Source organism: Ranitomeya variabilis, chromosome 1 (assembly GCF_051348905.1).
Source record: "Ranitomeya variabilis isolate aRanVar5 chromosome 1, aRanVar5.hap1, whole genome shotgun sequence".
In the NCBI taxonomy this organism is placed as follows: domain Eukaryota; kingdom Metazoa; phylum Chordata; class Amphibia; order Anura; family Dendrobatidae; genus Ranitomeya; species Ranitomeya variabilis.
Genome location: NC_135232.1, coordinates 756,577,620 through 756,600,942, shown reverse-complemented (window position 1 = coordinate 756,600,942; position 23,323 = coordinate 756,577,620). Strand labels below are relative to the sequence as shown.

The 23,323-nt window shown below is 45.5% G+C and overlaps 1 protein-coding gene across 1 annotated transcript in view; it reads right to left on the bottom strand.

The window, feature by feature from the left end:
* Positions 1–1,089: 1,089 nt before the first annotated feature.
* APC2 (APC regulator of Wnt signaling pathway 2) overlaps positions 1,090–23,323 on the bottom strand; it is a 105,672-nt gene continuing 83,438 nt past the window's right edge. The window contains exons 8-16 of the mRNA XM_077271206.1: positions 12,250–12,330; positions 11,991–12,077; positions 11,462–11,840; positions 9,818–9,913; positions 9,461–9,600; positions 9,087–9,164; positions 8,335–8,451; positions 8,040–8,254; positions 1,090–7,397 (exon numbers count right to left, since the gene is read on the bottom strand). Of these exons, the coding sequence (XP_077127321.1) occupies positions 2,228–7,397; positions 8,040–8,254; positions 8,335–8,451; positions 9,087–9,164; positions 9,461–9,600; positions 9,818–9,913; positions 11,462–11,840; positions 11,991–12,077; positions 12,250–12,330 (6,363 nt within the window). The 3' untranslated portion in view covers positions 1,090–2,227. The remainder of the gene's footprint in view (positions 7,398–8,039; positions 8,255–8,334; positions 8,452–9,086; positions 9,165–9,460; positions 9,601–9,817; positions 9,914–11,461; positions 11,841–11,990; positions 12,078–12,249; positions 12,331–23,323) is intronic.

The window sequence follows — 23,323 nt, the reverse complement described above, 5'->3', positions numbered from 1 at the left end:
AAATAAATTAACTTTTTGATGATATTCTAGTTTTGTGAGAAGCACCTGTTCTCAACTACTCCATTCAAGCATGGACCGAGGTCCTCTCTTCTGGTGTAGTGGGAGTCTCAACAGTAGTCTTATCTGTTATGAGTTATCCTGTGGTTAAAGGGAACCTGTCACCCCCCAGGCGTTTTTAACTAAAAGAGCCACCTTGTGCAGCAGTAATGCTGCATTCTGACAAGGTGGCTCTTTTAGTTCTGGGTGCTGTAACTGCTGAAATGATCAGTTTTGTAATTTGTCCTAAATACCTTTCTTCAGTCAAGGAGGCAGGCGTTTCCCCCCTGCTGCAGACGCCACACAGCCGTCACTCAAGTCTTCTTGGCGCCGGATGCCGCCTCCTCAGCGCTGTTTTGAAATGAGCCGGCGCCTGCGCTCTTTTCTCCTGCCTTGGGCAGGCGCAGTGAGTGCTGCCCGTCTGTCCTCATATGCAGTCTAGCTGACTGCGCCTGTGTGGCCGCCCTGCCTGTGAATCCCAGCCCCGCAATGTGAATAAATCAGAAGACATTGCGGGCTGGGATTCACAGGCAGGGCTTCCACACAGGCGCAGTCAGCTAGACTGCATATGATGACAGACGGGCAGCGCTCACTGCGCCTGCTCAAGGCAGGAGAAAAGAGCGCAGGCACCGGCTCATTTCAAAATAGCGCCGAGGAGGCGGCGCCTGGCGCCAAGAAGACTTGAGTGACGGCTGTGTGGCGTCTGCAGCAGGGGGGGAAACGCCTGCCTCCTTGACTGAAGACAAGGTATTTAGGACAAATTACAAAACTGATCATTTCGGCAGTTACAGCACCCAGAACTAAAAGAGCCACCTTGTCAGAATGCAGCATTACTGCTGCACAAGGTGGCTCTTTTAGTTAAAAACGCCTGGGGGGGGGGGGGGTGACAGGTTCCCTTTAAGCCAAAAATGTATCTCAGAGGTGCCCTTGGTTCTTGTCCTGTTTCCTGGTAGAGCCAAAGGTAATATTTCAGAACCACGTAGCATAGCAAGTTACCACCACTAGAAATATCCTCCAATGACCATAATGAGAGGGTATGCACAGTCACAACAATTTACATTTCATAAACTGCAATATTTATTTGTACATTTCATACATTGAAGAAACTAAAATGGCATTTATTCTACTCATCAAAGAATGCTTGAAATGTAGATACTGAGATGCAAACTCCTGTATTGTGCTAACATTACAAGTGAAGCCTTCATCATCTTCCTTCTGCATCAAATGCCCTATAATGCCCATAACAAGATTAAAGCAAAGGCCCACAGGGAACAATAGTCTTGATAATATTTGCAGATTTAAAGGAGTTGACTCATTCACTCTATCTTTTCTTCTAGCATTATGAATGTGATTTATGTTTCCACAAAGTAGGGCATGAATTTGTCTCTGACCTTGACTCAAAGATAGAACATAAATGTCTCTACACGTGTTAAAGTAAATTCTAAAATATTGGCACATGGGATAGCTATCTATGTGACACAAAGGAGCAAAAAATGTTCCAAACATACAAAGTTCAGTACTCCTCCAGCTTCTCTCCTTCAATGTTATTAAATCGAAATCATTTTCATTTGGCAATATAAAAAAGATTTTCGGACACATTTACTTCTGCTGTCCTGCAGGGTTAGCGAAAATGTTTTTTCAGCCATGCTTTTTCTGAGTCCATATTCTTAAGCTGAAACAACATATAAAGAATCGTATAGAAACGTGCAGCCTGTATTTGGATTAAGGCTTTGCTCCAAGCATTTTTAGGTCTTGCATTGGGTATGATTGTAGTTACCAGGAGTAGGAGTAATCAAGGCAAGCCAATTTTGTATAATGTCTTTGAAATGTGGCTTCTGTCATAAATAATACTATATAACTGTTTTTTTGGTAACAACAAAGCCTTAAAAATACATCTTTCAATGGAATGGCAAGTATTTGTTTTATTGCCCTTTAGAACATATGCAGATTCTCCAGTATTCATAAAGTGCCAAAAGACATCACAACCAAAGTGTCATGGTGCAGCCACCCTCAGGAAGTGTTTGTGGTACTACATGGGGAAATTCTTATTTTCGAGGTGCACTTTTGAAGGGTTGGTTGAAGTGAGAAAGAAAACAATCCAGGCATCCAGACCAGCGCTTCTAATCCAAATAAAATTATCTGTGCAGTTGCCTTCCAGATCACCTAGACCAGACAAGCTCATTGCCTGCAATCACTCACTGGTTACCTTTCCTGCAGTTTCCTCTGTGACCGTCACTATAGGACTTGGCACATAATTAAATGGTGTAACTCTTGCTGCCCTACTGGGAGAACTGTGCCTGCTTGTGGGTAAGTTTACTACACCTAAGGCTACTTTTCCTGATTCAGGCAATGCTGTGGAAGTACCAGGTCTGTTTCTGCTTTCTATTGTGGGTGAGGTGCTAGAATTTGTCTTGTTACTAGTAAAATCCTCTGTCTGCACTACAGCATCACTTGTTTTCCTACGTGGCTCAATAGATTCCTCTGAAAGTGGTAAAGCGCATGCAGGCAACGTGCTTCTCAAAATATGTGGGATATCTTCATCTCTTATGCGTCTCCAAGTTGCTCTGCCTGAACTAGAAGGGGTGTCAATCCTCGGAACTCTTGTACTTACAGTTTTTGATGTGCCCTGGCCTCCCCTACCTTCTGCACATGACCATGGGAGATTGATGTGAGGAGAGGAAGAGTACCTTTTGAAAGGTTCAGGTGGAGGTGGCATATTTTTGACAGGTAGGCGAGATGGGCTTTCAGAACTTGTCCTACGTGGTTGACGGTTTGGTGATAAGGGAACTTTAGATTTTGAAGTCTTGTGCACTTTTAGCTCCTCGCATCGCGACGAGCAGAGAAAAACAGCAGGTAAAGCAGCATTGCTCCGGGGAGCAACTCTGTGTTGTCGCTGTGATATAGAGAGGTCAGAGTGCTGACGCCTAATCCCCCCTGTCGATTCCTTTATGAAGGTAAGCTGACGCAGGATTCCAGATTTTTCTGACTCATTGTTTCGCACTTGGTTAAGACGGCTGCCCTGAGCAGTGGGTCTTTTGCTAGGACTTTGTCGAGGACTTGCACTAACAGATTCTATAGCCAAAGGTGAAGGACCAGCTGGACCACGAGGACTTGGCTTTTTCATATAAGGAATTCGAACTGGTGATTTTTGCGTTTTATTGCCTGGAGCTTGGGAGTTCCTTACTCCCTTTGACTTTGGAGATGGTGGAGTCACTGTAGATTGTGCTTTCTGTGATGGGGTGGTATTTCTTAAGGAGTTACAAGTAGGACCATTATTGATTCGAGCTGGAGGTGTAGCACTTCTTTTTGGTAAAGTTATATCAACTCCAATATCTGCAGACTTTCCTAAACGATGAAGACTCCTGGAACGCATACTATTAGTGACTTTTGAGATTTCCTGAGGTTCATTATTCTGGTTTGATTGCTTGGCTGCTGTTATCTTCTCTTGTGCAGGCATGTAGATCACTGTCCTTCCACGGTAAACCATGGGTATATTAGAAAATGATTTTTGACTGGTATTAGCTACTTTTCTTCCTATATTACTTTTTGACCCTTCACTACTGCTTGATATTTGACTTGATGCAGAGATTTTAGAGCGCTGAGGTCTATTTTGGTTTTGTTTATGCTGTCCATATAAAGGCTGCCGGGCTGATACAGAAGGGCTAGACATAAGCGAGTCTGAAGAAGGACCTCCGGAAATAGTTGAGGATTCCCTGGAAATAGAAGCAGATGCTTGATGTATCCAGCTGATTATGGAGTTAGCACCTTCCTTGATTGCTTCCCAGTCCACACTGTCCAGATCAGACATATCATCATTTTCTACTTTGTCTTTAGTGACATGCAGAGTTTCCTCTTTGTTCTTATGGTTATGTTTCCTTTTGCGAGCCGACAACCGTCTCCTTCTAGGCATCATTGAACTAGCACATTTTTCTTCATCTGATGTATGGCTTGGTGAGGATTCACGTTTCCCAACATGATTACTGTATTTCCTTACTTGTAGCCTTGAAGACTGTTTAATAGGTTTATCCATCATTTCTTGGGCATACATAGGCTCAATGTCACTAATAGAGCTCATGGAAGAGCTAAGAGAATAGCAAGGCATTGGTTCATCCTCAATCAAATTACTAAACTGAGCAGTAGCATGATCATTTTTGTAAGCACAAATAGGTTGTTTGATTTCTTGACGTTCAGGGTACTTACATTTTTTTCTTGAGGGTTTTGATGCTTCTGTTTTCCTCCTTAGAGAATCTTTGTTTGAATTTACAATACCAATTTCATCTTCATAGAAACAGTAAACGTCTTCTTCTGTTGGTGTAGTGTGACAAAATGACTGGAAAGCAACGTTCTCATGGGAATTTTCTCCTTGCTTTATGTCAAGTCTTCTTGGATGACTAGAAGAACTAGTACTTCTTTCAATATTTTGAACATAATGAGAAGGAAGTTTGTGAAGTGCATCAAGGCTTCTACCGACGTCTGTTTTTTTATGTGTTTTAAACATAAAACTTGCATTGGAAGGTCTATTGAATTTGTTGCTAGTTTTTGGAGAACCAACACAGAACATATTTTTTTCTTCTGTAAATGCTACATTTTCAAGGGAAAAATTTTTTCTTTCATCTGTGTGATGATGACTATCTAACATAGTTCCATAGTCTCTAATTTCCATTCGGCTTTTCGGTCTATCCCTCTGGTCTTGACTTTCTTTGAAAGAATACTGAAGAGTTTCATCACTAAGAGAAGCAGCACTCGAGAAATTTACAGGAGTTCCCGCTGCTGAGTCTGTGAAAGAAGAATCATCATTAACTAAGTCTTTTTTAGAATGGAACGTTTTTGCTAGCTGTGTATGAGCGGGAACTAACATGTACACTGGTAATTGGACTGGCTTTTTCATCTGAGAGTTCACAAGGTGTCCAGAAAGAACTGATGTTTTCATTTTACGCAACCTGGGAGGCATAGCTGAGTTGATGCATTCTTTTAAAATATCTATATCGTCATCTGATCCAAGCTCCATCTCTGACTTTTTCATAAAACCTAAAAGCCGTTCTTCACGATTGTCTCCTTGTTTCTCATGTGCTACAAAGTTCAAACTGTTTTTCTCAGGAAATGGTGGAATAAGTTTGAGCTCAACATCTTTTTGAATATAATGTTCATGCAAGGGCAATGCACTTAGACTAGATGCACATGAGAAATTTTCAGTTGGCTTTTCCACAGTAAAGTAAATCATGGAGTCAATATCCCGAGGAATCTGGAACCTTTCTTTGAAATCTGTTATTTCCATGAATTTTTTCACATTGTTTTCCCACTGGATATTAAACTGACTTGCTTCCTTTTCAAGGTGGATATTTGGGTCAAAGCTTGGTGTTTTACTTCTGCTTGGTGGCATGGTCTGTCCAGGGCTGTCTGGCAATTCACTGGGACTAATTGTTCCACTGATCATCTCACTACATGGGTCACTTTGAATAGAGCTAGCAATAGAGGGGCTCTCAAAACTACCTAAAGAACTGACAGAACTGCATCGGCTCATCACTAATGGTGTCTCCTGAATGTAGTTTTCAGAGGAGCTAGATGGAGTCATATCTTCATTCCTAGATGGTGAGGCATCATATGTAAAATGCTTGTCTGTTTTTTCCATAGGAATAGCAATGGGCTGAGAGATGTTGCGGGTGCTTCCATCTCTCTCGGCTGCTTTAGACCTGCCTGGTTTCCTCTTATCACTACTCGTGCAGCCATCTTCTTCTAGAATTTCCAAGGAAGAGTCACTATCTAGCTCATTTTCACTGCGGCTTGGTCCGTCCAGAAGGTTGTCTCCAGAAGAAAGAGAGGAAAGGGAACTACAGCGGGAGAAACATATTGGAGTACCTTCTACTGCATACTTTTGCAGTGATTCCTGCTCTCCTGTTGAGGAAGAATGAAGAGAGGTCTTATCTAAAGGTTTTGAAAGTGTGTCAGAATTCTGTGATGGAAGCATCCATGCTTTCTTCTTTGCAGTAATAACCTGCTGAAAAATGTTGACAGGTAATCCTGACCCATTATTTGCTAAATTGTCAATACCTGAAATGTGCTTGTAAGATGGAGATAACTTTATAGTATGCACCAATGTCTCTCCAGAAAGTTTATTACTAGCGTCATCTACTACCTGCTCATCATTTTTTTCTGTGCTATCCATAATTTGAGCTCCTGGAAGAGGAAGTTTTCTTTTCCTCAGATCATAGAGTTCATTTGGATTTTCTCTTGACAGCCCTTGTTTCACATCACTTTCATTGGGATCCTTTCTCTCTGGTTTAATAACTAGCACATTTTTTAAATCGAGACGACTTGGCCGTTTCTGATACCTTTGTAACTCTTCCTTGTAGTCAAGTAAAGCAGCTCTGCTACATGGTCTCATATGTTCTTTTGGGCAGTATCCATCACTTGTGCTACCACTGTTTAGACTGTCATTAGAGAGGCTAGTGTAAGCCGTTTTTAAGCGCAAAAGTGCTTGAGCTCGACTTAAGTTATCTCTTCTCATCATTCCACTGTTGTCAGAAAATCTACATGGAGAACAGGACTGAGCTCTGCCCTCATGTAGTTCATCTGAACCATATGGCCAGTCAATACAGTGATCCTCTGAACTAAGACTGAAGCTATCATCAGAGGATGTGTGCATTGTGGAAATGTCTTCCACCAGCCTTTCAATTTTTGCTGCCGTACAAGTTGCCAGTTTCTCAGCAAGAATCTCATCTTGAGTATTTTTCAACTCATGTTTATTGTTATCTGATTTTTCTGGCTCTACACCCCTTCTTAATGATGCAGTTTTTGGCACAGTCTGTCCCTGGGTGATAGAGGAGTTAAAGTACATGGAAAGTACAGAAGAATTCCCTGTATCTGCACTGATAGATGTATTTGGAATTTCATCATCATCAAAGCAGCCAGAATCTGAAGCATAATCTTTAACCAGACTTTCTATGTGCCGTAAAGGTCCCTTCACTGGCTGAGATTTTAGCCCTTGTTTGTCCATAGAGTCAAAAGTCTCTGCTAAATGCTTTGCATCAAGCTCAGCTTCTAGAGCTTTCTGTTTTCTCATGTAAAGGGATGGCATGCAAGACCCTGGAGAAATAACAGAAGCATCCTTGTACTTGAGCGGTCTGTGTGCCAACAAGTTTCTCAGGGCAGCCGCACTTCCCATGGCAATCATCTTGTGCTTGGAATGGATAAGATTGCGCAGCATACTGACACCTCCCAAATCCCAAAGAAGTTCCTGGTCTTGAGGACACCTAGCAGACAGATTCCACAAAGTCCCACAAGCATTGCTAACAATGGTCAGGCTGTGGGATTTGAGATGCTGAAGAAGAGTCTGAAGACAGTTGTGATCACGAAGGATGTGCCTGTAAAAACAAATGAAAAAAATCTTTTTAGAAATTTAACAGAAAGATTCTTTAAACCTAGTGAAAAATGAATATTGTTGAAAGATATTGTGCTTATAGCTAGTAATAATTATAGCCATCAATGTTAGTGATGAGCGAATATACTCGTTACTCGAGATTTCCCAAGCACACTCGGGTGTCCTCAGAGTATTTTTTTAGTGCTCGGAGTTTTAGCTTTTAGCGCTGCAGCTGAATGATTTACATCTGTTAGCCAGCATAAGTACATGTGGGGGTTGCCTGGTTGCTGGTTGCTACATGAACTAGTGTAGTCTGTAAAATTAACCAGACACGTGCATTCTGCATTTTTTTCCAAACGGACCGTAGGTTCATTTGGAAAATCGCTAGTTTACACTGGCACATAAACTAATGTTGGTCAGTGCGCTGTCCATGTGATGTCGTTTGCGTACATGGACAACACGTGTTACCAAAAACACGCTTGTCTAAACAAGCACTTAAGGCCAGGGGAAGAGTGAAGACACCAGCATTGTATCAAAATTAGATACCTCATATAGCCACTATTTCACAATGCTAGTTTAACCTAAAATGTAAAATATACTGAATTGCGCTCATTGAAGAAGAGGGAAATACTAGGACAGTCTTTACCTGTAGTCATCACGAGTGGCGATTAGACTGGATACATTTCTGAGGATACCTCCTCCACTCTCTATGATAGACAGTGAGTTGCTCTGACACTTGTAAGTCAGGGTGCTCACCAAAAAACCAAGTGATCCATCAACGGAACAGACAGATGCCTTGTTCTCAGTGCTATGGGCAGACAAATTCCACAAGGCGCTCAACACACTTTTCAACGTAGACTCCTAGTATGACAAAAATCACCTGTAAATTATTGTACCAAAAGTGTACCATAAGACAAGTATCTCCTAGACATGTTTCTTACCTTGCTGGCACGTAATGCACACTGCATTAAACTAACAACACTGCCTATTTCACGCAAAATCTTCTTACTGTTGATATCTGCTCGCCATGACAAATTTCTCAGAATACTTGATGCCACCTGGAAAATAATCATATAAAATAAATATACACTACAGCTCTGGAAAAAATTAAGAGACCACTACAAAATGTTCAGTTTGTCTGATTTTTCTCTTTATAGGTATATTTTTGAGTAAAATGTAAATTGGTCTCTTAGTCTATAAACTTTTGACAACATGTCTCCGAATTTCCAAGCAATACATTTTTAATTTTTTTTCTGAGAAAGAGAAATGGTCAAAATTTTTAAAAAACAACAGTGCTTTCAGAGCTCAAATAATGCAAAGAAAAAAAGTTCACAATCATATAGAAACAACAATACTAATGTTTTAACTCAGGAAGAGTTCAGAAATCAATATTTTGTGGAATAACCATGATTTTTAATCACAGCTTTCTTGGGTCTTGGCATGCTTTCCACCAGTCTTTCACACTGCTTTTGGTGCAAAAATGTAAGCAGTTCTTCTTTGTTTGGTGGCTTGTGACTATCCATCATCCTCTTGATTACATTCCAGAGGTTTTCAATGGGGTTCAGGTCTGGAGATTGGGCTACCCATGACAGGGTGTTGATGTGGTGGTCTCTTAATTTTTTGCCAGAGCTGTATATGCACAATGTATAAAATAATGAACAAATAATGTGCAGAGAATATACACAAAACGTACCTGCTGAAGTTCTTCACTCTCAGATGCCAAGTGAGCCACAATGGCCTGCATGCAGCCACGACGGGAGCACAAGGTAGCCTATGCGATAGGAAATAAGTAGTGATAGCAGTTATTGTCATTACCCACTGAAGATTGCACATACTGTATAAAACTACATAGAATTTCATATAAACTGACATGTTCAATAACAGCGAAGATTATTATTAGTAATGAATGTTTAACGCATATTCGGTAAAGTATAACCACCTGCTAGTGGTGACTATATACAGCCAGAATAATATAGTTGTCAATGAATGTCTTAGTATTATGATCAAACGCATACATCAGACATATGCTCTAAGTCCAGAGTTAATGCTAAGCTATTCTTCACTTACCTTGTTCACCACATCTCCAAAAGTGAGATTGGTGAGTGCCATCCCTGCATAGCGCCGCAGTGCCAAGCTAAGGGGATCACTGGTCATACGGTGCATCTGGTAGTCTACCTCTAGAAGCTCTGCAATTGTTTGCAGGCCTCCTAAGAAATGCAAGATGAAGAAAATAAGATACAACATATAGAGTATCAGGGTATATTATCTATAGATCCTACTGCAGCTATAGGTCTAGTAAATTCTTCTGAAGAATCTATCCTCCCTGCTGCTGCCTTTCTGTCTGTGCAGATAGTTATTGCATGCAGGTAATAATGAATCTTTAGGAATTACAAAGATAAAATTGGTTCAGTATGAAATACTTGCCTAGCTCATTCATTGCTCTTCGATATTCTTCATCAAATGATAATTTCATAATGGCACAGCTGGCTTGGCAGATTTGGGGTTCTATGGGCACCGGAGCTGAAAGAAAGACCTTTTTTGACTTCCAGGATGTCTTACCTACATACTCTTGTTAAGCGTATACCAAAGCACCTGACTTTCCATTCTATATATTTACATTTCTCAAATTATCAGTTTCATAATAAATGTAGTCTCTTATCAATGACAAGGATATTACACATATTTTTTTACCTTTTGGTCCGAATGCAATGAATATTAAGGTTTTGAAATCTGAACTATTAGGTGTTGAGTTCCCGCCGCTGCACAGGAGGAATCTCAAACCACCTCCGCTGCAGTCTCCCATTCTCCTCCAGCCGCAGTGGAGCCTGCTCAGCAGAGACATCGGTCCCAGCGCCTGGCTTAGGCAGAAACTGTGCGTTTGGTTACTGCTGCCCTTCCAGGCTCAGCCTTTGTAACTAGCACTGATCAGCGGCGAGCAGGCGCTCCTGGGACTAAGGCCTGCTTCTCTTCTTCTGAGCATGCCCAAGGGACGACCTCTCATTGGAGGTCGGGGGTCACATGCTCAGGTCCTATGGCAGCTCCTATTGGACCACTAGGAAGGTCCCGGAGAGCTACAGCTATAAAAGGTTTGCATGGCCGCACGGCCATGCGCTAGTGTAAACCTGTTATTGTGTGTGTGTGTGGATGTATGCCTGTTCTGGTGAATGCTCCTAAATCATACCCATTCCTAGTGTTGTTGACTGCTCGCGAATGGTGGAGCTACCTAGCGCCTGACAGTGCTATCCTTAACACAAGAGCACGATCCTTAATGCGTCAAACCAGTAGCAACTGCCAGTGCGGCGCCGTGCGCAATTAGTGCACTTTCCGAGCCCTAGGTAGGGTGGTTAGTGGCGTCCGCCAGAGCGGCGCTGTACGCACTCTGTGCGGTAAATCTTTTATTAGTCCTGACAACCGGTCAGTGTAGGTTGGGAACTCCCTCTTGATCTCAGCATCTGACTCAGGGGCAGGGCGTCCTCAGGCGCAGGCTCAAAAGCCACCGAGGGTCAGAGCGAGATCAATCACCAGCATAGTGGGGGTGAATTTCAGGGATCCCACTAGCGCCCATCTGCTGCACCCTGTGACTGCTAACAGGCCACAGCGTTTCCTTTGTTTCCCTGCGACTCAGTGAAGCTACAGAGTTCGCATCAGTTCATATCGGGTGATGGAACTCGTGTTTATTCTGGCGTAGTACCGCCATATAGTGCCGCCATTACCTAGCAGCAGGTTCCATCTCTGCACGGTGGACCCCGGGCTGCGAACGCACCTTATTACTATCTTTATATTTATTCAGTGCGTTCCGCCAACCCTAACATTAGCTGAACAACGTTAGGCTGTCCACATAATTTACTATTAATTTTTTTTACACCTGATCACCAGCCCAAAACAGAACAAGGGTATGGGTATGAATACTGCTGAAAACATCTGATTGACAAAATAATGTTTTATGGCAAGCGAAACCAGAGAGAGAAGCCCAGCATAAAATTCTCCCTGCAACACAACACTGAATGTGACCTAAACTATGCAGGGGATCTTACTGACAGGTTGCCTGGGATATATATATATATATACCTAGACTACTATCATGCACTCCATCCTTCTGCTCATGACTTAGCATCCAATCCCAGCAGGTCTCTGTGTATGAACGTATCTGTTCCAGAATGTGGAGGACTCTCATCTCCTTTTTAGCTTGACCTTCGTCTGGTTGGGAGAAGATGACATTGTGAAGCGCAGCATTTGCTCGCATGCGGGCATCTTTGAAACTCTGTGATTCAAGCGTTCTTCCATCCCGTTCGGTTTCATGTAGGATCTGCAGTAGTAGTGGGAGACAGCCAGATCTACGCATCGCCTGACAACTGTCCTGTGAGCTGGACATGGCCAACAAAGTACGTGACATGTCATCTTTATCGCGTGTGGCCAACATGGACAAAAGCCAGAACACAACCTCAACCTGCAAGGAAGAGTAGGTATTGCATTACTTGGTATTACAATTTGTGTGAGAATGTATCATTGTGTATACATAAGATCATTTCTAAGGTCAATACATGCTTTTACTCATCTGCCAAAAATTGTAATGTTATAGCCTTCATTATACTGTTACCTTGTTTTCTGGTTGAGCAGAGTTGTCCTCGGCTTGGGAGATGGTCTCTGTAAAAATTTTCTCTGTAGGTTCATGACTTACACTGTGCTGTGAATGATAATTACATACATAGTACATGAATTTGATAAGTGTTAAGGAACATTGATGTGTGGCATAAAGTAGAAGGATTTTTTTTGTAGAGCCTTCTTCTGTATATAAATCCTCCATACAGATAATCTAAATGACAACGTAATGTTTCTCCCTGCAAGAGTGTTTTTACCTCTGTAGACTGTTCTCGGTTTTCAATTTTCCGTATTTCTTCCAGCTGCTGCTCTATTTGCTCCACGCGGGATGCTCGAATCTACCAGACAGAAATATGTATAGGGGTTCTTGTTTGTAACTATATAAATTCAATAATTTCTATAAATATAATGCCAACTTAATATGTTGGAGTCGCTTCTTGTAATATCTTCAGCTCCATTTTTATTAGACTGCTAAAGTTCTAGTGTTAGGGGTTTGGGTGGTGCTGCTTAGCCATGTGAACACTGCTGTACTCTACAGCATATTTACAAGAAAGACCCAACAATACAGCAAAAGATAGCTAGACAGAGGGAGGTGCTCCTGTAGCGCCCCCACTGCCGCAGGGCCGAGGGGTACCCGGTACCGGGCCTCTGAGTCTCTGCTCTGGGGTTGTCACGGTGGCTAGACCCGGTCCGTGACCCTGCTGAGGGGCGCACAATGATAGATGTGGATGGTGGTGGTGCGGTGCAGTAAATAACGAGGACACCAGGTTGCAGTCTCTTTACCTCTTTACTGAAGGCTTCTGGGTCCTCAGTCCGGAATACGGTTAGCCGGGCTGCACAAGTCCGGCCGGTCCGATGGCACCTCCAGAGTTCCCTTCGCAGGTGGAAATCTGTGCCTTCCTTCTAGCGCTTATGTGTTGTGGTCCTCCCCTGCTGTGCTTACGGGATAGTCCCCACAACTGTTGTGTCTGTTTCTCGGGTTCCCTCACAACTCGATTCTGATGTTCTTCTTCTTCTTCTCGTCCCCCAGATCTTATGGTAGGACGCACCCGTATGACGGGAAGGCTCGGAGCTCTTCCGGGACCCTAGAGTCGCCCCTCTCCACAAGTTGCCCCCTATGTCTGCGTAGGTGATGTAGGTGAGACAGCCAGCCTATAGCTCTCTGCCCTGCCGTTGGTTTGAAGTAATGCTTAGAGCCCTGTACTTCCTCGGCGTTCCGGCCACCGGTTATTTACGCCTCAGTAGGATGTTGCCTCGGTCTAACAGCACGACTCCTACTGGTATTCTCCCTGTTGCGTTGATCTCGTTTCTCACTCAGCACAATAAATCTCGCTTCTTGTCCTTTTTTAGGGCACCGCCGCTATGAAGTGCAGGCGCGGTCCTGTAGCTTTCTCTCTGTTTGCCAGGCCTCTGTCAGGATCCCACCCCTGACAGGGACCCTACCGAATCTTCCCCTACAACACCCTCTGCCACAAGGTGTTGCCTGATTCCAACCCAGTCAAGGTTCTACCTAACTACCTGCCTAACCCCCAGTTTTACCAGACTGTGAGGAGTGGCCTAATGAATAGTACCCTTAGCTCCCCCTGGAGGCCAGACCGTGAAATGTATTGGTGTCTGTGATACCTGGTCAGATGAACTCCTTCAGTGCCATCAGACGTACCATAGCCCCCCTTAGCGGCGGAGCCACAGTACTGCAATGACCAGGACTCTGGGGCGCTGCACTCCCCCCCGGTTAAATCCAGTACTCCTGGACTGGGAAGAAAACAGCAATACATGTCAGCAAAAAGATATACAATTTTGAAAATGCAAGTACAAGTCAACTTTTTAACAGAGCTTCCCTTTATGGGAGGTGAGGACACTTGAACGTTACAAACATGGTTAAATACTTTTAAATAACCTTACTATAAATAACTTTTCTTACCCAACCGGGTATTCTACTGAGTGCAAATTCCGAACAATAATCCAACTTTGCCTTTAAGGACGTACTCGCTAAATCCACTAAAGACCTTCTTATATCACATATAAGGCTAATTAACTTTTATGCATTCTCCTACTTTACGTCTGCAGGACCGCCTGTCCTAACTGCTCCAGACCTACTGCCTCTCCTTTCTGTTACAGGACCGCTCCTTTCTGCCCGAGCCTACTGTCCTTCCACCACTATACACAGTATAGAACATATTTTTCTTTCAGTTCAAGATCACTGAGCCATCCCTATATGGCTCCTAAGAGGACTCACCACTAACCCCTACGGGTTCACTTCCTGTCCTCATTCTTCTATTAACATTATTGAACATTTCTTACAATCAACTAGTTAGTTACATTTAACTTTCACATATCAACATCATCAATACTTTCTTTTCAAGACATTATTGCCATTCAACCATCCCAAGGCAACACCGTTCATAAGTGCAGGATGTGAACATCCCCTTTAAGAGGGGACCAAGTCTCTATGAGGTAGTGCAACTTCTCAAGCCGCAAGTCCGTATGCAGCAAGGACTCCAGTGCAAGTTCCAAGAACCGTATCTTCGCAAAGAGTCCGTCTTTTATGTAAAACCAGTAGAGAGCACCTTTAAGAAGGTGCAAACTATATACAAGGAGTTTGTATCATGCATTGTTCATGATTCAACAGTTCTTCGATAACTTGTGCAAAACGTAGAAAACAAACAAAAACAATAGGGATCCCGGGTCAACAAAGGGATCCCTTTAAGAGTTAACCCTGGACGGGTTTTAGCAGCAAAATAGCAGAGAAAAACAATGAAAACAATTAACTTATTTACAGTCATTAAAGCATTTTTGTAGTGTATGAGTTACTTGAACCACTCAGGAGGTAGCACCGGCGGAGGCAACCCCCTAGGGTATTGCGCACCGCCTGGTACTGCATAAGGGGACGTGTTGTCCCATCTGGGGGTCTGCGTACTCACTGTCTTCAGTTCTGGAGCAGCACGGGCACCACCCACCTGAAGAGGTGCCTCCTTGGCCACGAGGGTGGTGGAGGTGACAATGCTGCATGTCGTGGTCTTGACCATAGTGCACGTGGGAGTGACCTCGGTGGTCCTGGTAATGACCATGGGCTGACCACAAGGGGGCACCTTTGCTACAGGGGTCAGCTTCACTGGCACCTTAATCGGGGTTATCACAGGGTTCTGCCTCTTGCGGACATTCAGGGCAAACCACCCCTTTTCCCCAAAGTGCCTGGTGTACGAGACTTCATCCCCCGGGTAGAGATCCCGGTCTGGGTGGCCCTCTCTGAGATGCGACTCAACATCCCTTCGGTTTACAAACACCTCCGCATACAGGCCCGGCTCTTTAATGAAGCCCCAGCCTCCGCGGAGCTTGAAGGTGGTGATGATGCCCTGCCTGCGCGGGGCCTGGTGAGCGGTGGGGTCCTTGCGGGCCCGGTACTTGACCGCCAGGTCTTTTTGATGGTGGGCCTCCAGCCCGGCCTGGTACTCCTTTTCCTTGTCCTCCCACTGCTGTTCCAGCTGGGCCTGGTATTCCTCCCAGCTCAGGGCCTGCACCATCTCCCCTTCCTGTGTCTTCACCCCGGGGAACCCCATAAGATTGGATCCTGGGTTCACCCAGTGGCATACCGTGCGCTCCGCACGGGTCTCACACAACAGGGTGGTTGGCGCGATCGGGGCCTTCAGGCGGTGTTCCATGCCCGTTGCCTCCTCCCATGGTAACAGGCGTTGGAGTCTATGGGTCCCAGGGAGAGGGGGTGCCACAACGGGGCCTATTAACAAGTCCTCTGCTGGCGGGACAGGGTCGACGGACTCACCAGCCGATGCAGGTTCCTCCTCCGCAGCAGGTTCTGCTGTCGGTGTCGGCGAGGGCTGTTATGACCCCAATGGCGAGGGTCTCAGAGGAACGTGGAAGTCTGCAGAATACAAAAATCCAGCTCATAGGGCAGTGGTAGCTGGGTTGACCATATATCTACTCCTAACGCCAACACTAGAAGTAGCCGGGGATCATTCCTACGTTGATTCTAGATGACACGCTCCAGCCGGAGAATCTAGCTACCCCTAGTAGAGGAAAACAAAAGACCTTTCTTGCCTCCAGAGAAGGGGACCCCAAAGCTGGATAGAAGCCCCCCACAAATAATAACGGTGAGGTAAGAGGAAATGACAAACACAGAAATGAACCAGGTTTAGCACAGAGAGGCCCGCTTACTGATAGCAGAATAAAGAAAGGTAACTTATATGGTCAACAAAAACCCTATCAAAATCCACACTGGAAATTCAAGAACCCCCGAACCGTCTAACGGTCCGGGGGGAGAACACCAGCCCCCTAGAGCTTCCAGCAAAGGTCAGGATATATATTTGGAACAAGCTGGACAAAAATACAAAACCAAAACAAAATAGCAAAAAGCAAAAAGCGGACTTAGCTGATATAACTGGAACCAGGATCAGTAGACAAGAGCACAGCAGACTAGCTCTGATAACTACGTTGCCAGGCATTGAACTGAAGGTCCAGGGAGCTTAAATAGCAACACCCTTAACTAACGACCCAGGTGCGAATAAAAGGAATGACAGAAAAACCAGAGTCAAAAAACTAGTAACCACTAGAGGGAGCAAAAAGTAAATTCACAACAGTACCCCCCCCTTAGTGAGGGGTCACCGAACCCTCACCACGACCACCAGGGCGATCAGGATGAGCGGCATGAAAGGCACGAACTAAATCGGCCGCATGAACATCAGAGGCGACCACCCAGGAATTATCCTCCTGACCATAGCCCTTCCACTTGACCAGGTACTGAAGCCTCCGCCTGGAGAGGCGAGAATCCAAGATCTTCTCCACCACGTACTCCAACTCGCCCTCAACCAACACCGGAGCAGGAGGCTCAGCAGAAGGAACTATAGGCACAATGTACCGCCGCAACAAGGACCTATGAAATACATTGTGAATAGCAAACGACACAGGAAGATCCAGACGAAAAGATACAGGATTAAGGATTTCCAATATCTTGTAAGGCCCAATAAAACGAGGTTTAAATTTGGGAGAGGAGACCTTCATAGGAACAAAGCGGGAAGAAAGCCATACCAAATCCCCAACGCGTAGTCGGGGACCCACACCGCGGCGGCGGTTGGCAAAGCGCTGAGCCCTCTCCTGTGACAACTTCAAGTTGTCCACCACATGATTCCAGATCCGCTGCAACCTATCCACCACAGAATCCACCCCAGGACAGTCAGAAGGCTCCACATGACCCGAAGAAAAGCGAGGATGGAAACCAGAGTTGCAGAAAAAAGGCGAAACCAAGGTGGCGGAACTAGCCCGATTATTAAGGGCAAACTCAGCCAACGGCAAGAATGTCACCCAATCGTCCTGATCAGCAGAGACAAAACACCTCAAATAAGCCTCCAAAGTCTGATTGGTTCGCTCCGTCTGTCCATTAGTCTGAGGATGGAAAGCAGACGAAAACGACAAATCAATGCCCATCCTACTACAAAAGGATCGCCAGAATCTGGAAACGAACTGGGATCCTCTGTCTGACACAATATTCTCAGGGATGCCGTGCAAACGAACCACGTTCTGGAAAAACACAGGAACCAGATCGGAAGAGGAAGGCAGCTTAGGCAAAGGAACCAAATGGACCATCTTTGAGAAGCGATCACATATCACCCAGATAACGGACATGCCCTGGGATAGCGGAAGATCAGAAATGAAATCCATGGAGATATGTGTCCAAGGTCTCTTCGGGACAGGCAAGGGCAAGAGCAAACCGCTGGCACGAGAACAGCAAGGCTTAGCTCGAGCACAAGTCCCACAGGACTGCACAAATGACCGCACATCCCTTGACAAGGAAGGCCACCAAAAGGACCTGGCCACCAGATCTCTGGTGCCAAAAATTCCCGGGTGACCTGCCAACACCGAGGAATGAACCTCGGAAATGACTCTGCTGGTCCACTTATCCGGGACAAACAGTCTGTCAGGTGGACAAGACTCAGGCCTATCAGCCTGAAATCTCTGCAACACACGTCGCAGATCCGGAGAAATAGCTGACAAGATAACTCCATCTTTAAGAATACCAACAGGATCAGCGACTCCAGGAGCATCAGGCACAAAGCTCCTAGAAAGAGCATCGGCCTTCACATTCTTTGAACCTGGTAAATACGAGACAACAAAATCAAAGCGGGAGAAAAACAATGACCAGCGGGCCTGTCTCGGATTAAGGCGTTTAGCAGACTCGAGATACATCAGATTTTTGTGATCAGTCAAGACCACCACACGATGCTTAGCACCCTCGAGCCAATGACGCCACTCCTCAAATGCCCATTTCATGGCCAACAACTCCCGATTGCCCACATCATAATTTCGCTCGGCAGGTGAAAACTTCCTAGAGAAAAAGGCACAAGGTTTCATAACAGAGCAACCAGGGCCTCTCTGCGACAAAACGGCCCCTGCTCCAATCTCTGAAGCATCCACCTCAACCTGAAAGGGAAGTGAGACATCGGGCTGGCACAAAACAGGCGCCGAAGTAAACCGGCGTTTCAACTCCTGGAAAGCCTCCACGGCAGCAGGAGCCCAGTTAGCTACATCGGAGCCCTTCTTGGTCATATCCGTCAAAGGTTTCACAATGCTAGAAAAATTAGCGATAAAACGACGGTAGAAGTTAGCGAAACCCAAGAACTTCTGTAGACTCTTAACTGACGAGGGCTGAGTCCAATCAAGAATAGCTCGGACCTTGACTGGGTCCATCTCCACAGCAGAAGGGGAAAAAATGAACCCCAAAAAGGGAACCTTCTGTACACCAAAGAGACACTTTGAGCCCTTGACAAACAAAGAATTTTCACGCAAAATTTTAAAGACCAACCTGACCTGCTCCACATGCGAATCCCAATTATCAGAAAAAACCAAAATATCATCCAGATAAACAATCAAAAATTTATCCAGATACTTCCGGAAAATGTCATGCATAAAGGACTGAAAAACTGAAGGCGCATTGGAGAGCCCAAAAGGCATCACCAAGTACTCAAAATGACCTTCGGGCGTATTGAATGCGGTTTTCCATTCATCACCTTGCTTAATGCGCACAAGGTTGTACGCACCACGAAGATCTATCTTGGTGAACCACTTGGCACCTTTAATCCGGGCAAACAAGTCAGACAACAGCGGTAAAGGATACTGAAATTTGACAGTGATCTTATTTAAAAGCCGATAATCAATACAAGGTCTCAAAGATCCGTCCTTTTTTGCCACAAAAAAGAATCCCGCACCAAGAGGGGAAGAAGACGGACGAATATGTCCTTTCTCTAGAGACTCCTTGATATATGAACGCATAGCGGTATGTTCAGGTACCGACAGATTAAACAGTCTTCCCTTAGGAAATGTACTGCCTGGGATCAAATCTATAGCACAGTCACAGTCCCTATGAGGAGGCAGTGCACTGGACTCAGACTCACTGAAGACATCCTGATAATCAGACAAATACTCCGGAACTTCCGAAGGCGTAGAAGAAGCAATAGACACAGGCAGGGAATCCCCATGAATACCACGACAGCCCCAACTTGAGACTGACATAGCCTTCCAGTCCAGGACTGGATTATGGGTCTGTAACCATGGCAGCCCTAAAACAACCAAATCATGCATTTTATGTAAAACCAGGAAACGTATCACCTCGCGGTGTTCAGGAGTCATGCACATGGTAACCTGTGTCCAATACTGCGGTTTATTTGCTGCCAATGGCGTAGCATCAATACCCCTAAGAGGAATAGGATTTTCTAATGGTTCAAGAGTAAAACCACAGTGCTTAGCAAATGACAGATCCATAAGACTCAGGGCAGCACCTGAATCTACAAACGCCATGACAGGAAAAGACGACAGTGAGCAAATCAAAGTTACAGACAGAATAAATTTAGGTTGCAAATTACCAACGGTGACAGGACTAACAACCTTAGCTATACGTTTAGAGCATGCTGAGATAATATGTGTAGAATCACCACAGTAGTAGCACAAGCCATTCCGGCGTCTATGAATTTTCCGCTCATTTCTAGTCAGGATTCTATCACATTGCATTAAATCAGGTGTCTGTTCAGACAACACCCTGAGGGAATTTGCGATTTTTCTATCACATTGCACCGAATTAGGTGTCTGTTCAGACAACACCATGAGGGAATTTGCGGTTTTGCGCTCCCGCAACCGCCGGTCAATTTGAATAGCCAGTGCCATAGTATCATTCAGACCTGTGGGAATGGGAAAACCCACCATAACATTCTTAATGGCTTCAGAAAGGCCATTTCTAAAATTAGCGGCCAGTGCACACTCGTTCCAATGTGTCAGCACGGACCATTTCCGAAATTTTTGGCAGTACACTTCAGCCTCGTCCTGCCCCTGAGACATAGCCAGCAAGGCCTTTTCTGCCTGAATCTCAAGATTGGGTTCCTCATAAAGTAAACCGAGCGCCAGAAAAAATGCATTAATATCAGCCAATGCCGGATCTCCTGGCGCCAGCGAAAAAGCCCAATCCTGAGGGTCGCCCCGTAAGAACGAAATAACAATTTTTACTTGCTGAGCAGAGTCTCCAGATGAACAGGGTCTCAGGGACAAAAACAATTTACAATTATTCACAAAATTCCTAAACTTAAACCTGTCTCCGGAAAACAGTTCAGGAATCGGTATTTTAGGTTCTGACCTAGGATTACTGATAACATAGTCTTGTATGCCCTGCACACGAGTAGCCAGCTGGTCCACACTTGTAATCAAGGTCTGGACATTCATGTCTGCAGCAAGCATAGCCACTCTGAGGTAAAGGGGAAGAAGAAAAAAAAAAAAAAAACTCAGAATCTTCTTTCTTATAATCCCTCTTCTGCAATGCATTAAACATTTAATACTGGCCTGGCAAACTGTTATGACCCCAATGGCGAGGGTCTCAGAGGAACGTGGAAGTCTGCAGAATACAAAAATCCAGCTCATAGGGCAGTGGTAGCTGGGTTGACCATATATCTACTCCTAACGCCAACACTAGAAGTAGCCGGGGATCATTCCTACGTTGATTCTAGATGACACGCTCCAGCCGGAGAATCTAGCTACCCCTAGTAGAGGAAAACAAAAGACCTTTCTTGCCTCCAGAGAAGGGGACCCCAAAGCTGGATAGAAGCCCCCCACAAATAATAACGGTGAGGTAAGAGGAAATGACAAACACAGAAATGAACCAGGTTTAGCACAGAGAGGCCCGCTTACTGATAGCAGAATAAAGAAAGGTAACTTATATGGTCAACAAAAACCCTATCAAAATCCACACTGGAAATTCAAGAACCCCCGAACCGTCTAACGGTCCGGGGGGAGAACACCAGCCCCCTAGAGCTTCCAGCAAAGGTCAGGATATATATTTGGAACAAGCTGGACAAAAATACAAAACCAAAACAAAATAGCAAAAAGCAAAAAGCGGACTTAGCTGATATAACTGGAACCAGGATCAGTAGACAAGAGCACAGCAGACTAGCTCTGATAACTACGTTGCCAGGCATTGAACTGAAGGTCCAGGGAGCTTAAATATCAACACCCTTAACTAACGACCCAGGTGCGGATAAAAGGAATGACAGAAAAACCAGAGTCAAAAAACTAGTAACCACTAGAGGGAGCAAAAAGTAAATTCACAACAGAGGGCCTCAGCAACAACTCCGGTAGTGGTACAGGATCCGATGTCAGAGGACCTCCTTCCGGCGCCACCTGGTGCGGAGCCTGGGCCTTCGCGTTTAGCTGAAGGAGCTGGTGGATCAGGTCTCCCATCTCAGCCTGCAAAAGATCAGCACTGTCCGTGGAGAATTGGCTGCAGTACTCGTCCGGGTAGTTGGGGGAGACTTCTGCTTCCACCCCACATTCGGGTTCTGAGCTGCTGGCCATGGCGTCCTCCACGTGGGTCACTTCCTGATCCTTTTCCCGCTCTCTCCTTCGTGGGCGGTTTCGTTTTTGTTGTCTCCGCCCTCCATTGAGGATTAGGAGGCGAATCTCGGCTGCTGACGGACACGTCCTCACGGTGCAGAAATATTTAGACTGGGCGACCATTGTCTTTCGCGCTCTCCAGCTCGTCTACGCCCACTCCAAGCCCCTCTTCTTCTCCTGCGCACTCCTCAGCGCTGTAATGGCGGCGGATTTTGGCGGCAAGTGGCACAACACAGTCTTTGCAATAAGTCACAGTTCAAGTATAATAAATCACAGTTCCAAGGCACACATGACCCGATTCTTCAGGCTTAAGTAGATCCTGTTCGTGACGCCAAGTTGTAGCGCCCCCACTGCCGCAGGGCCGAGGGGTACCCGGTACCAGGCCTCTGAGTCTCTGCTCTGGGGTTGTCACGGTGGCTAGACCCGATCCGTGACCCTGCTGAGGGGCGCACAATGATAGATGTGGATGGTGGTGCGGTGCAGTAAATAACGAGGACACCAGGTTGCAGTCTCTTTACCTCTTTACTGAAGGCTTCTGGGTCCTCAGTCCGGAATACGGTTAGCCAGGCTGCGCAAGTCCGGCCGGTCCGATGGCACCTCCAGAGTTCCCTTCGCAGGTGGAAATCTGTGCCTTCCTTCTAGCGCTTATGTGTTGTGGTCCTCCCCTGCTGTGCTTACGGGATAGTCCCCACAACTGTTGTGTCTGTTTCTCGGGTTCCCTCACAACTCGATTCTGATGTTCTTCTTCTTCTTCTTGTCCCCCAGATCTTATGGTAGGACGCACCCGTATGACGGGAAGGCTCAGAGCTCTTCCGGGACCCTAGAGTCGCCCCTCTCCACAAGTTGCCCCCTATGTCTGCGTAGGTGATGTAGGTGAGACAGCCAGCCTATAGCTCTCTGCCCTGCCGTTGGTTTGAAGTAATGCTTAGAGCCCTGTACTTCCTCGGCGTTCCGGCCACCGGTTATTTACGCCTCAGTAGGATGTTGCCTCGGTCTAACAGCACGACTCCTACTGGTATTCTCCCTGTTGCGTTGATCTCATTTCTCACTCAGCACAATAAATCTCGCTTCTTGTCCTTTCTTAGGGCACCGCCGCTATGAAGTGCAGGCGCGGTCCCGTAGCTTTCTCTCTGTTTGCCAGGCCTCTGTCAGGATCCCACCCCTGACAGGGACCCTACCGAATCTTCCCCTACAACACCCTCTGCCACAAGGTGTTGCCTGGTTCCAGCCCAGTCAGCGTTCTACCTAACTTCCTGCCTAACCCCCAGTTTTACCAGACTGTGAGGAGTGGCCTAATGAATAGTACCCTTAGCTCCCCCTGGAGGCCAGACCGTGAAATGTATTGGTGTCTGTGATACCTGGTCAGATGAACTCCTTCAGTGCCATCAGACGTACCATAGCCCCCCTTAGCGGCAGAGCCACAGTACTGCAACGACCAGGACTCTGGGGCGC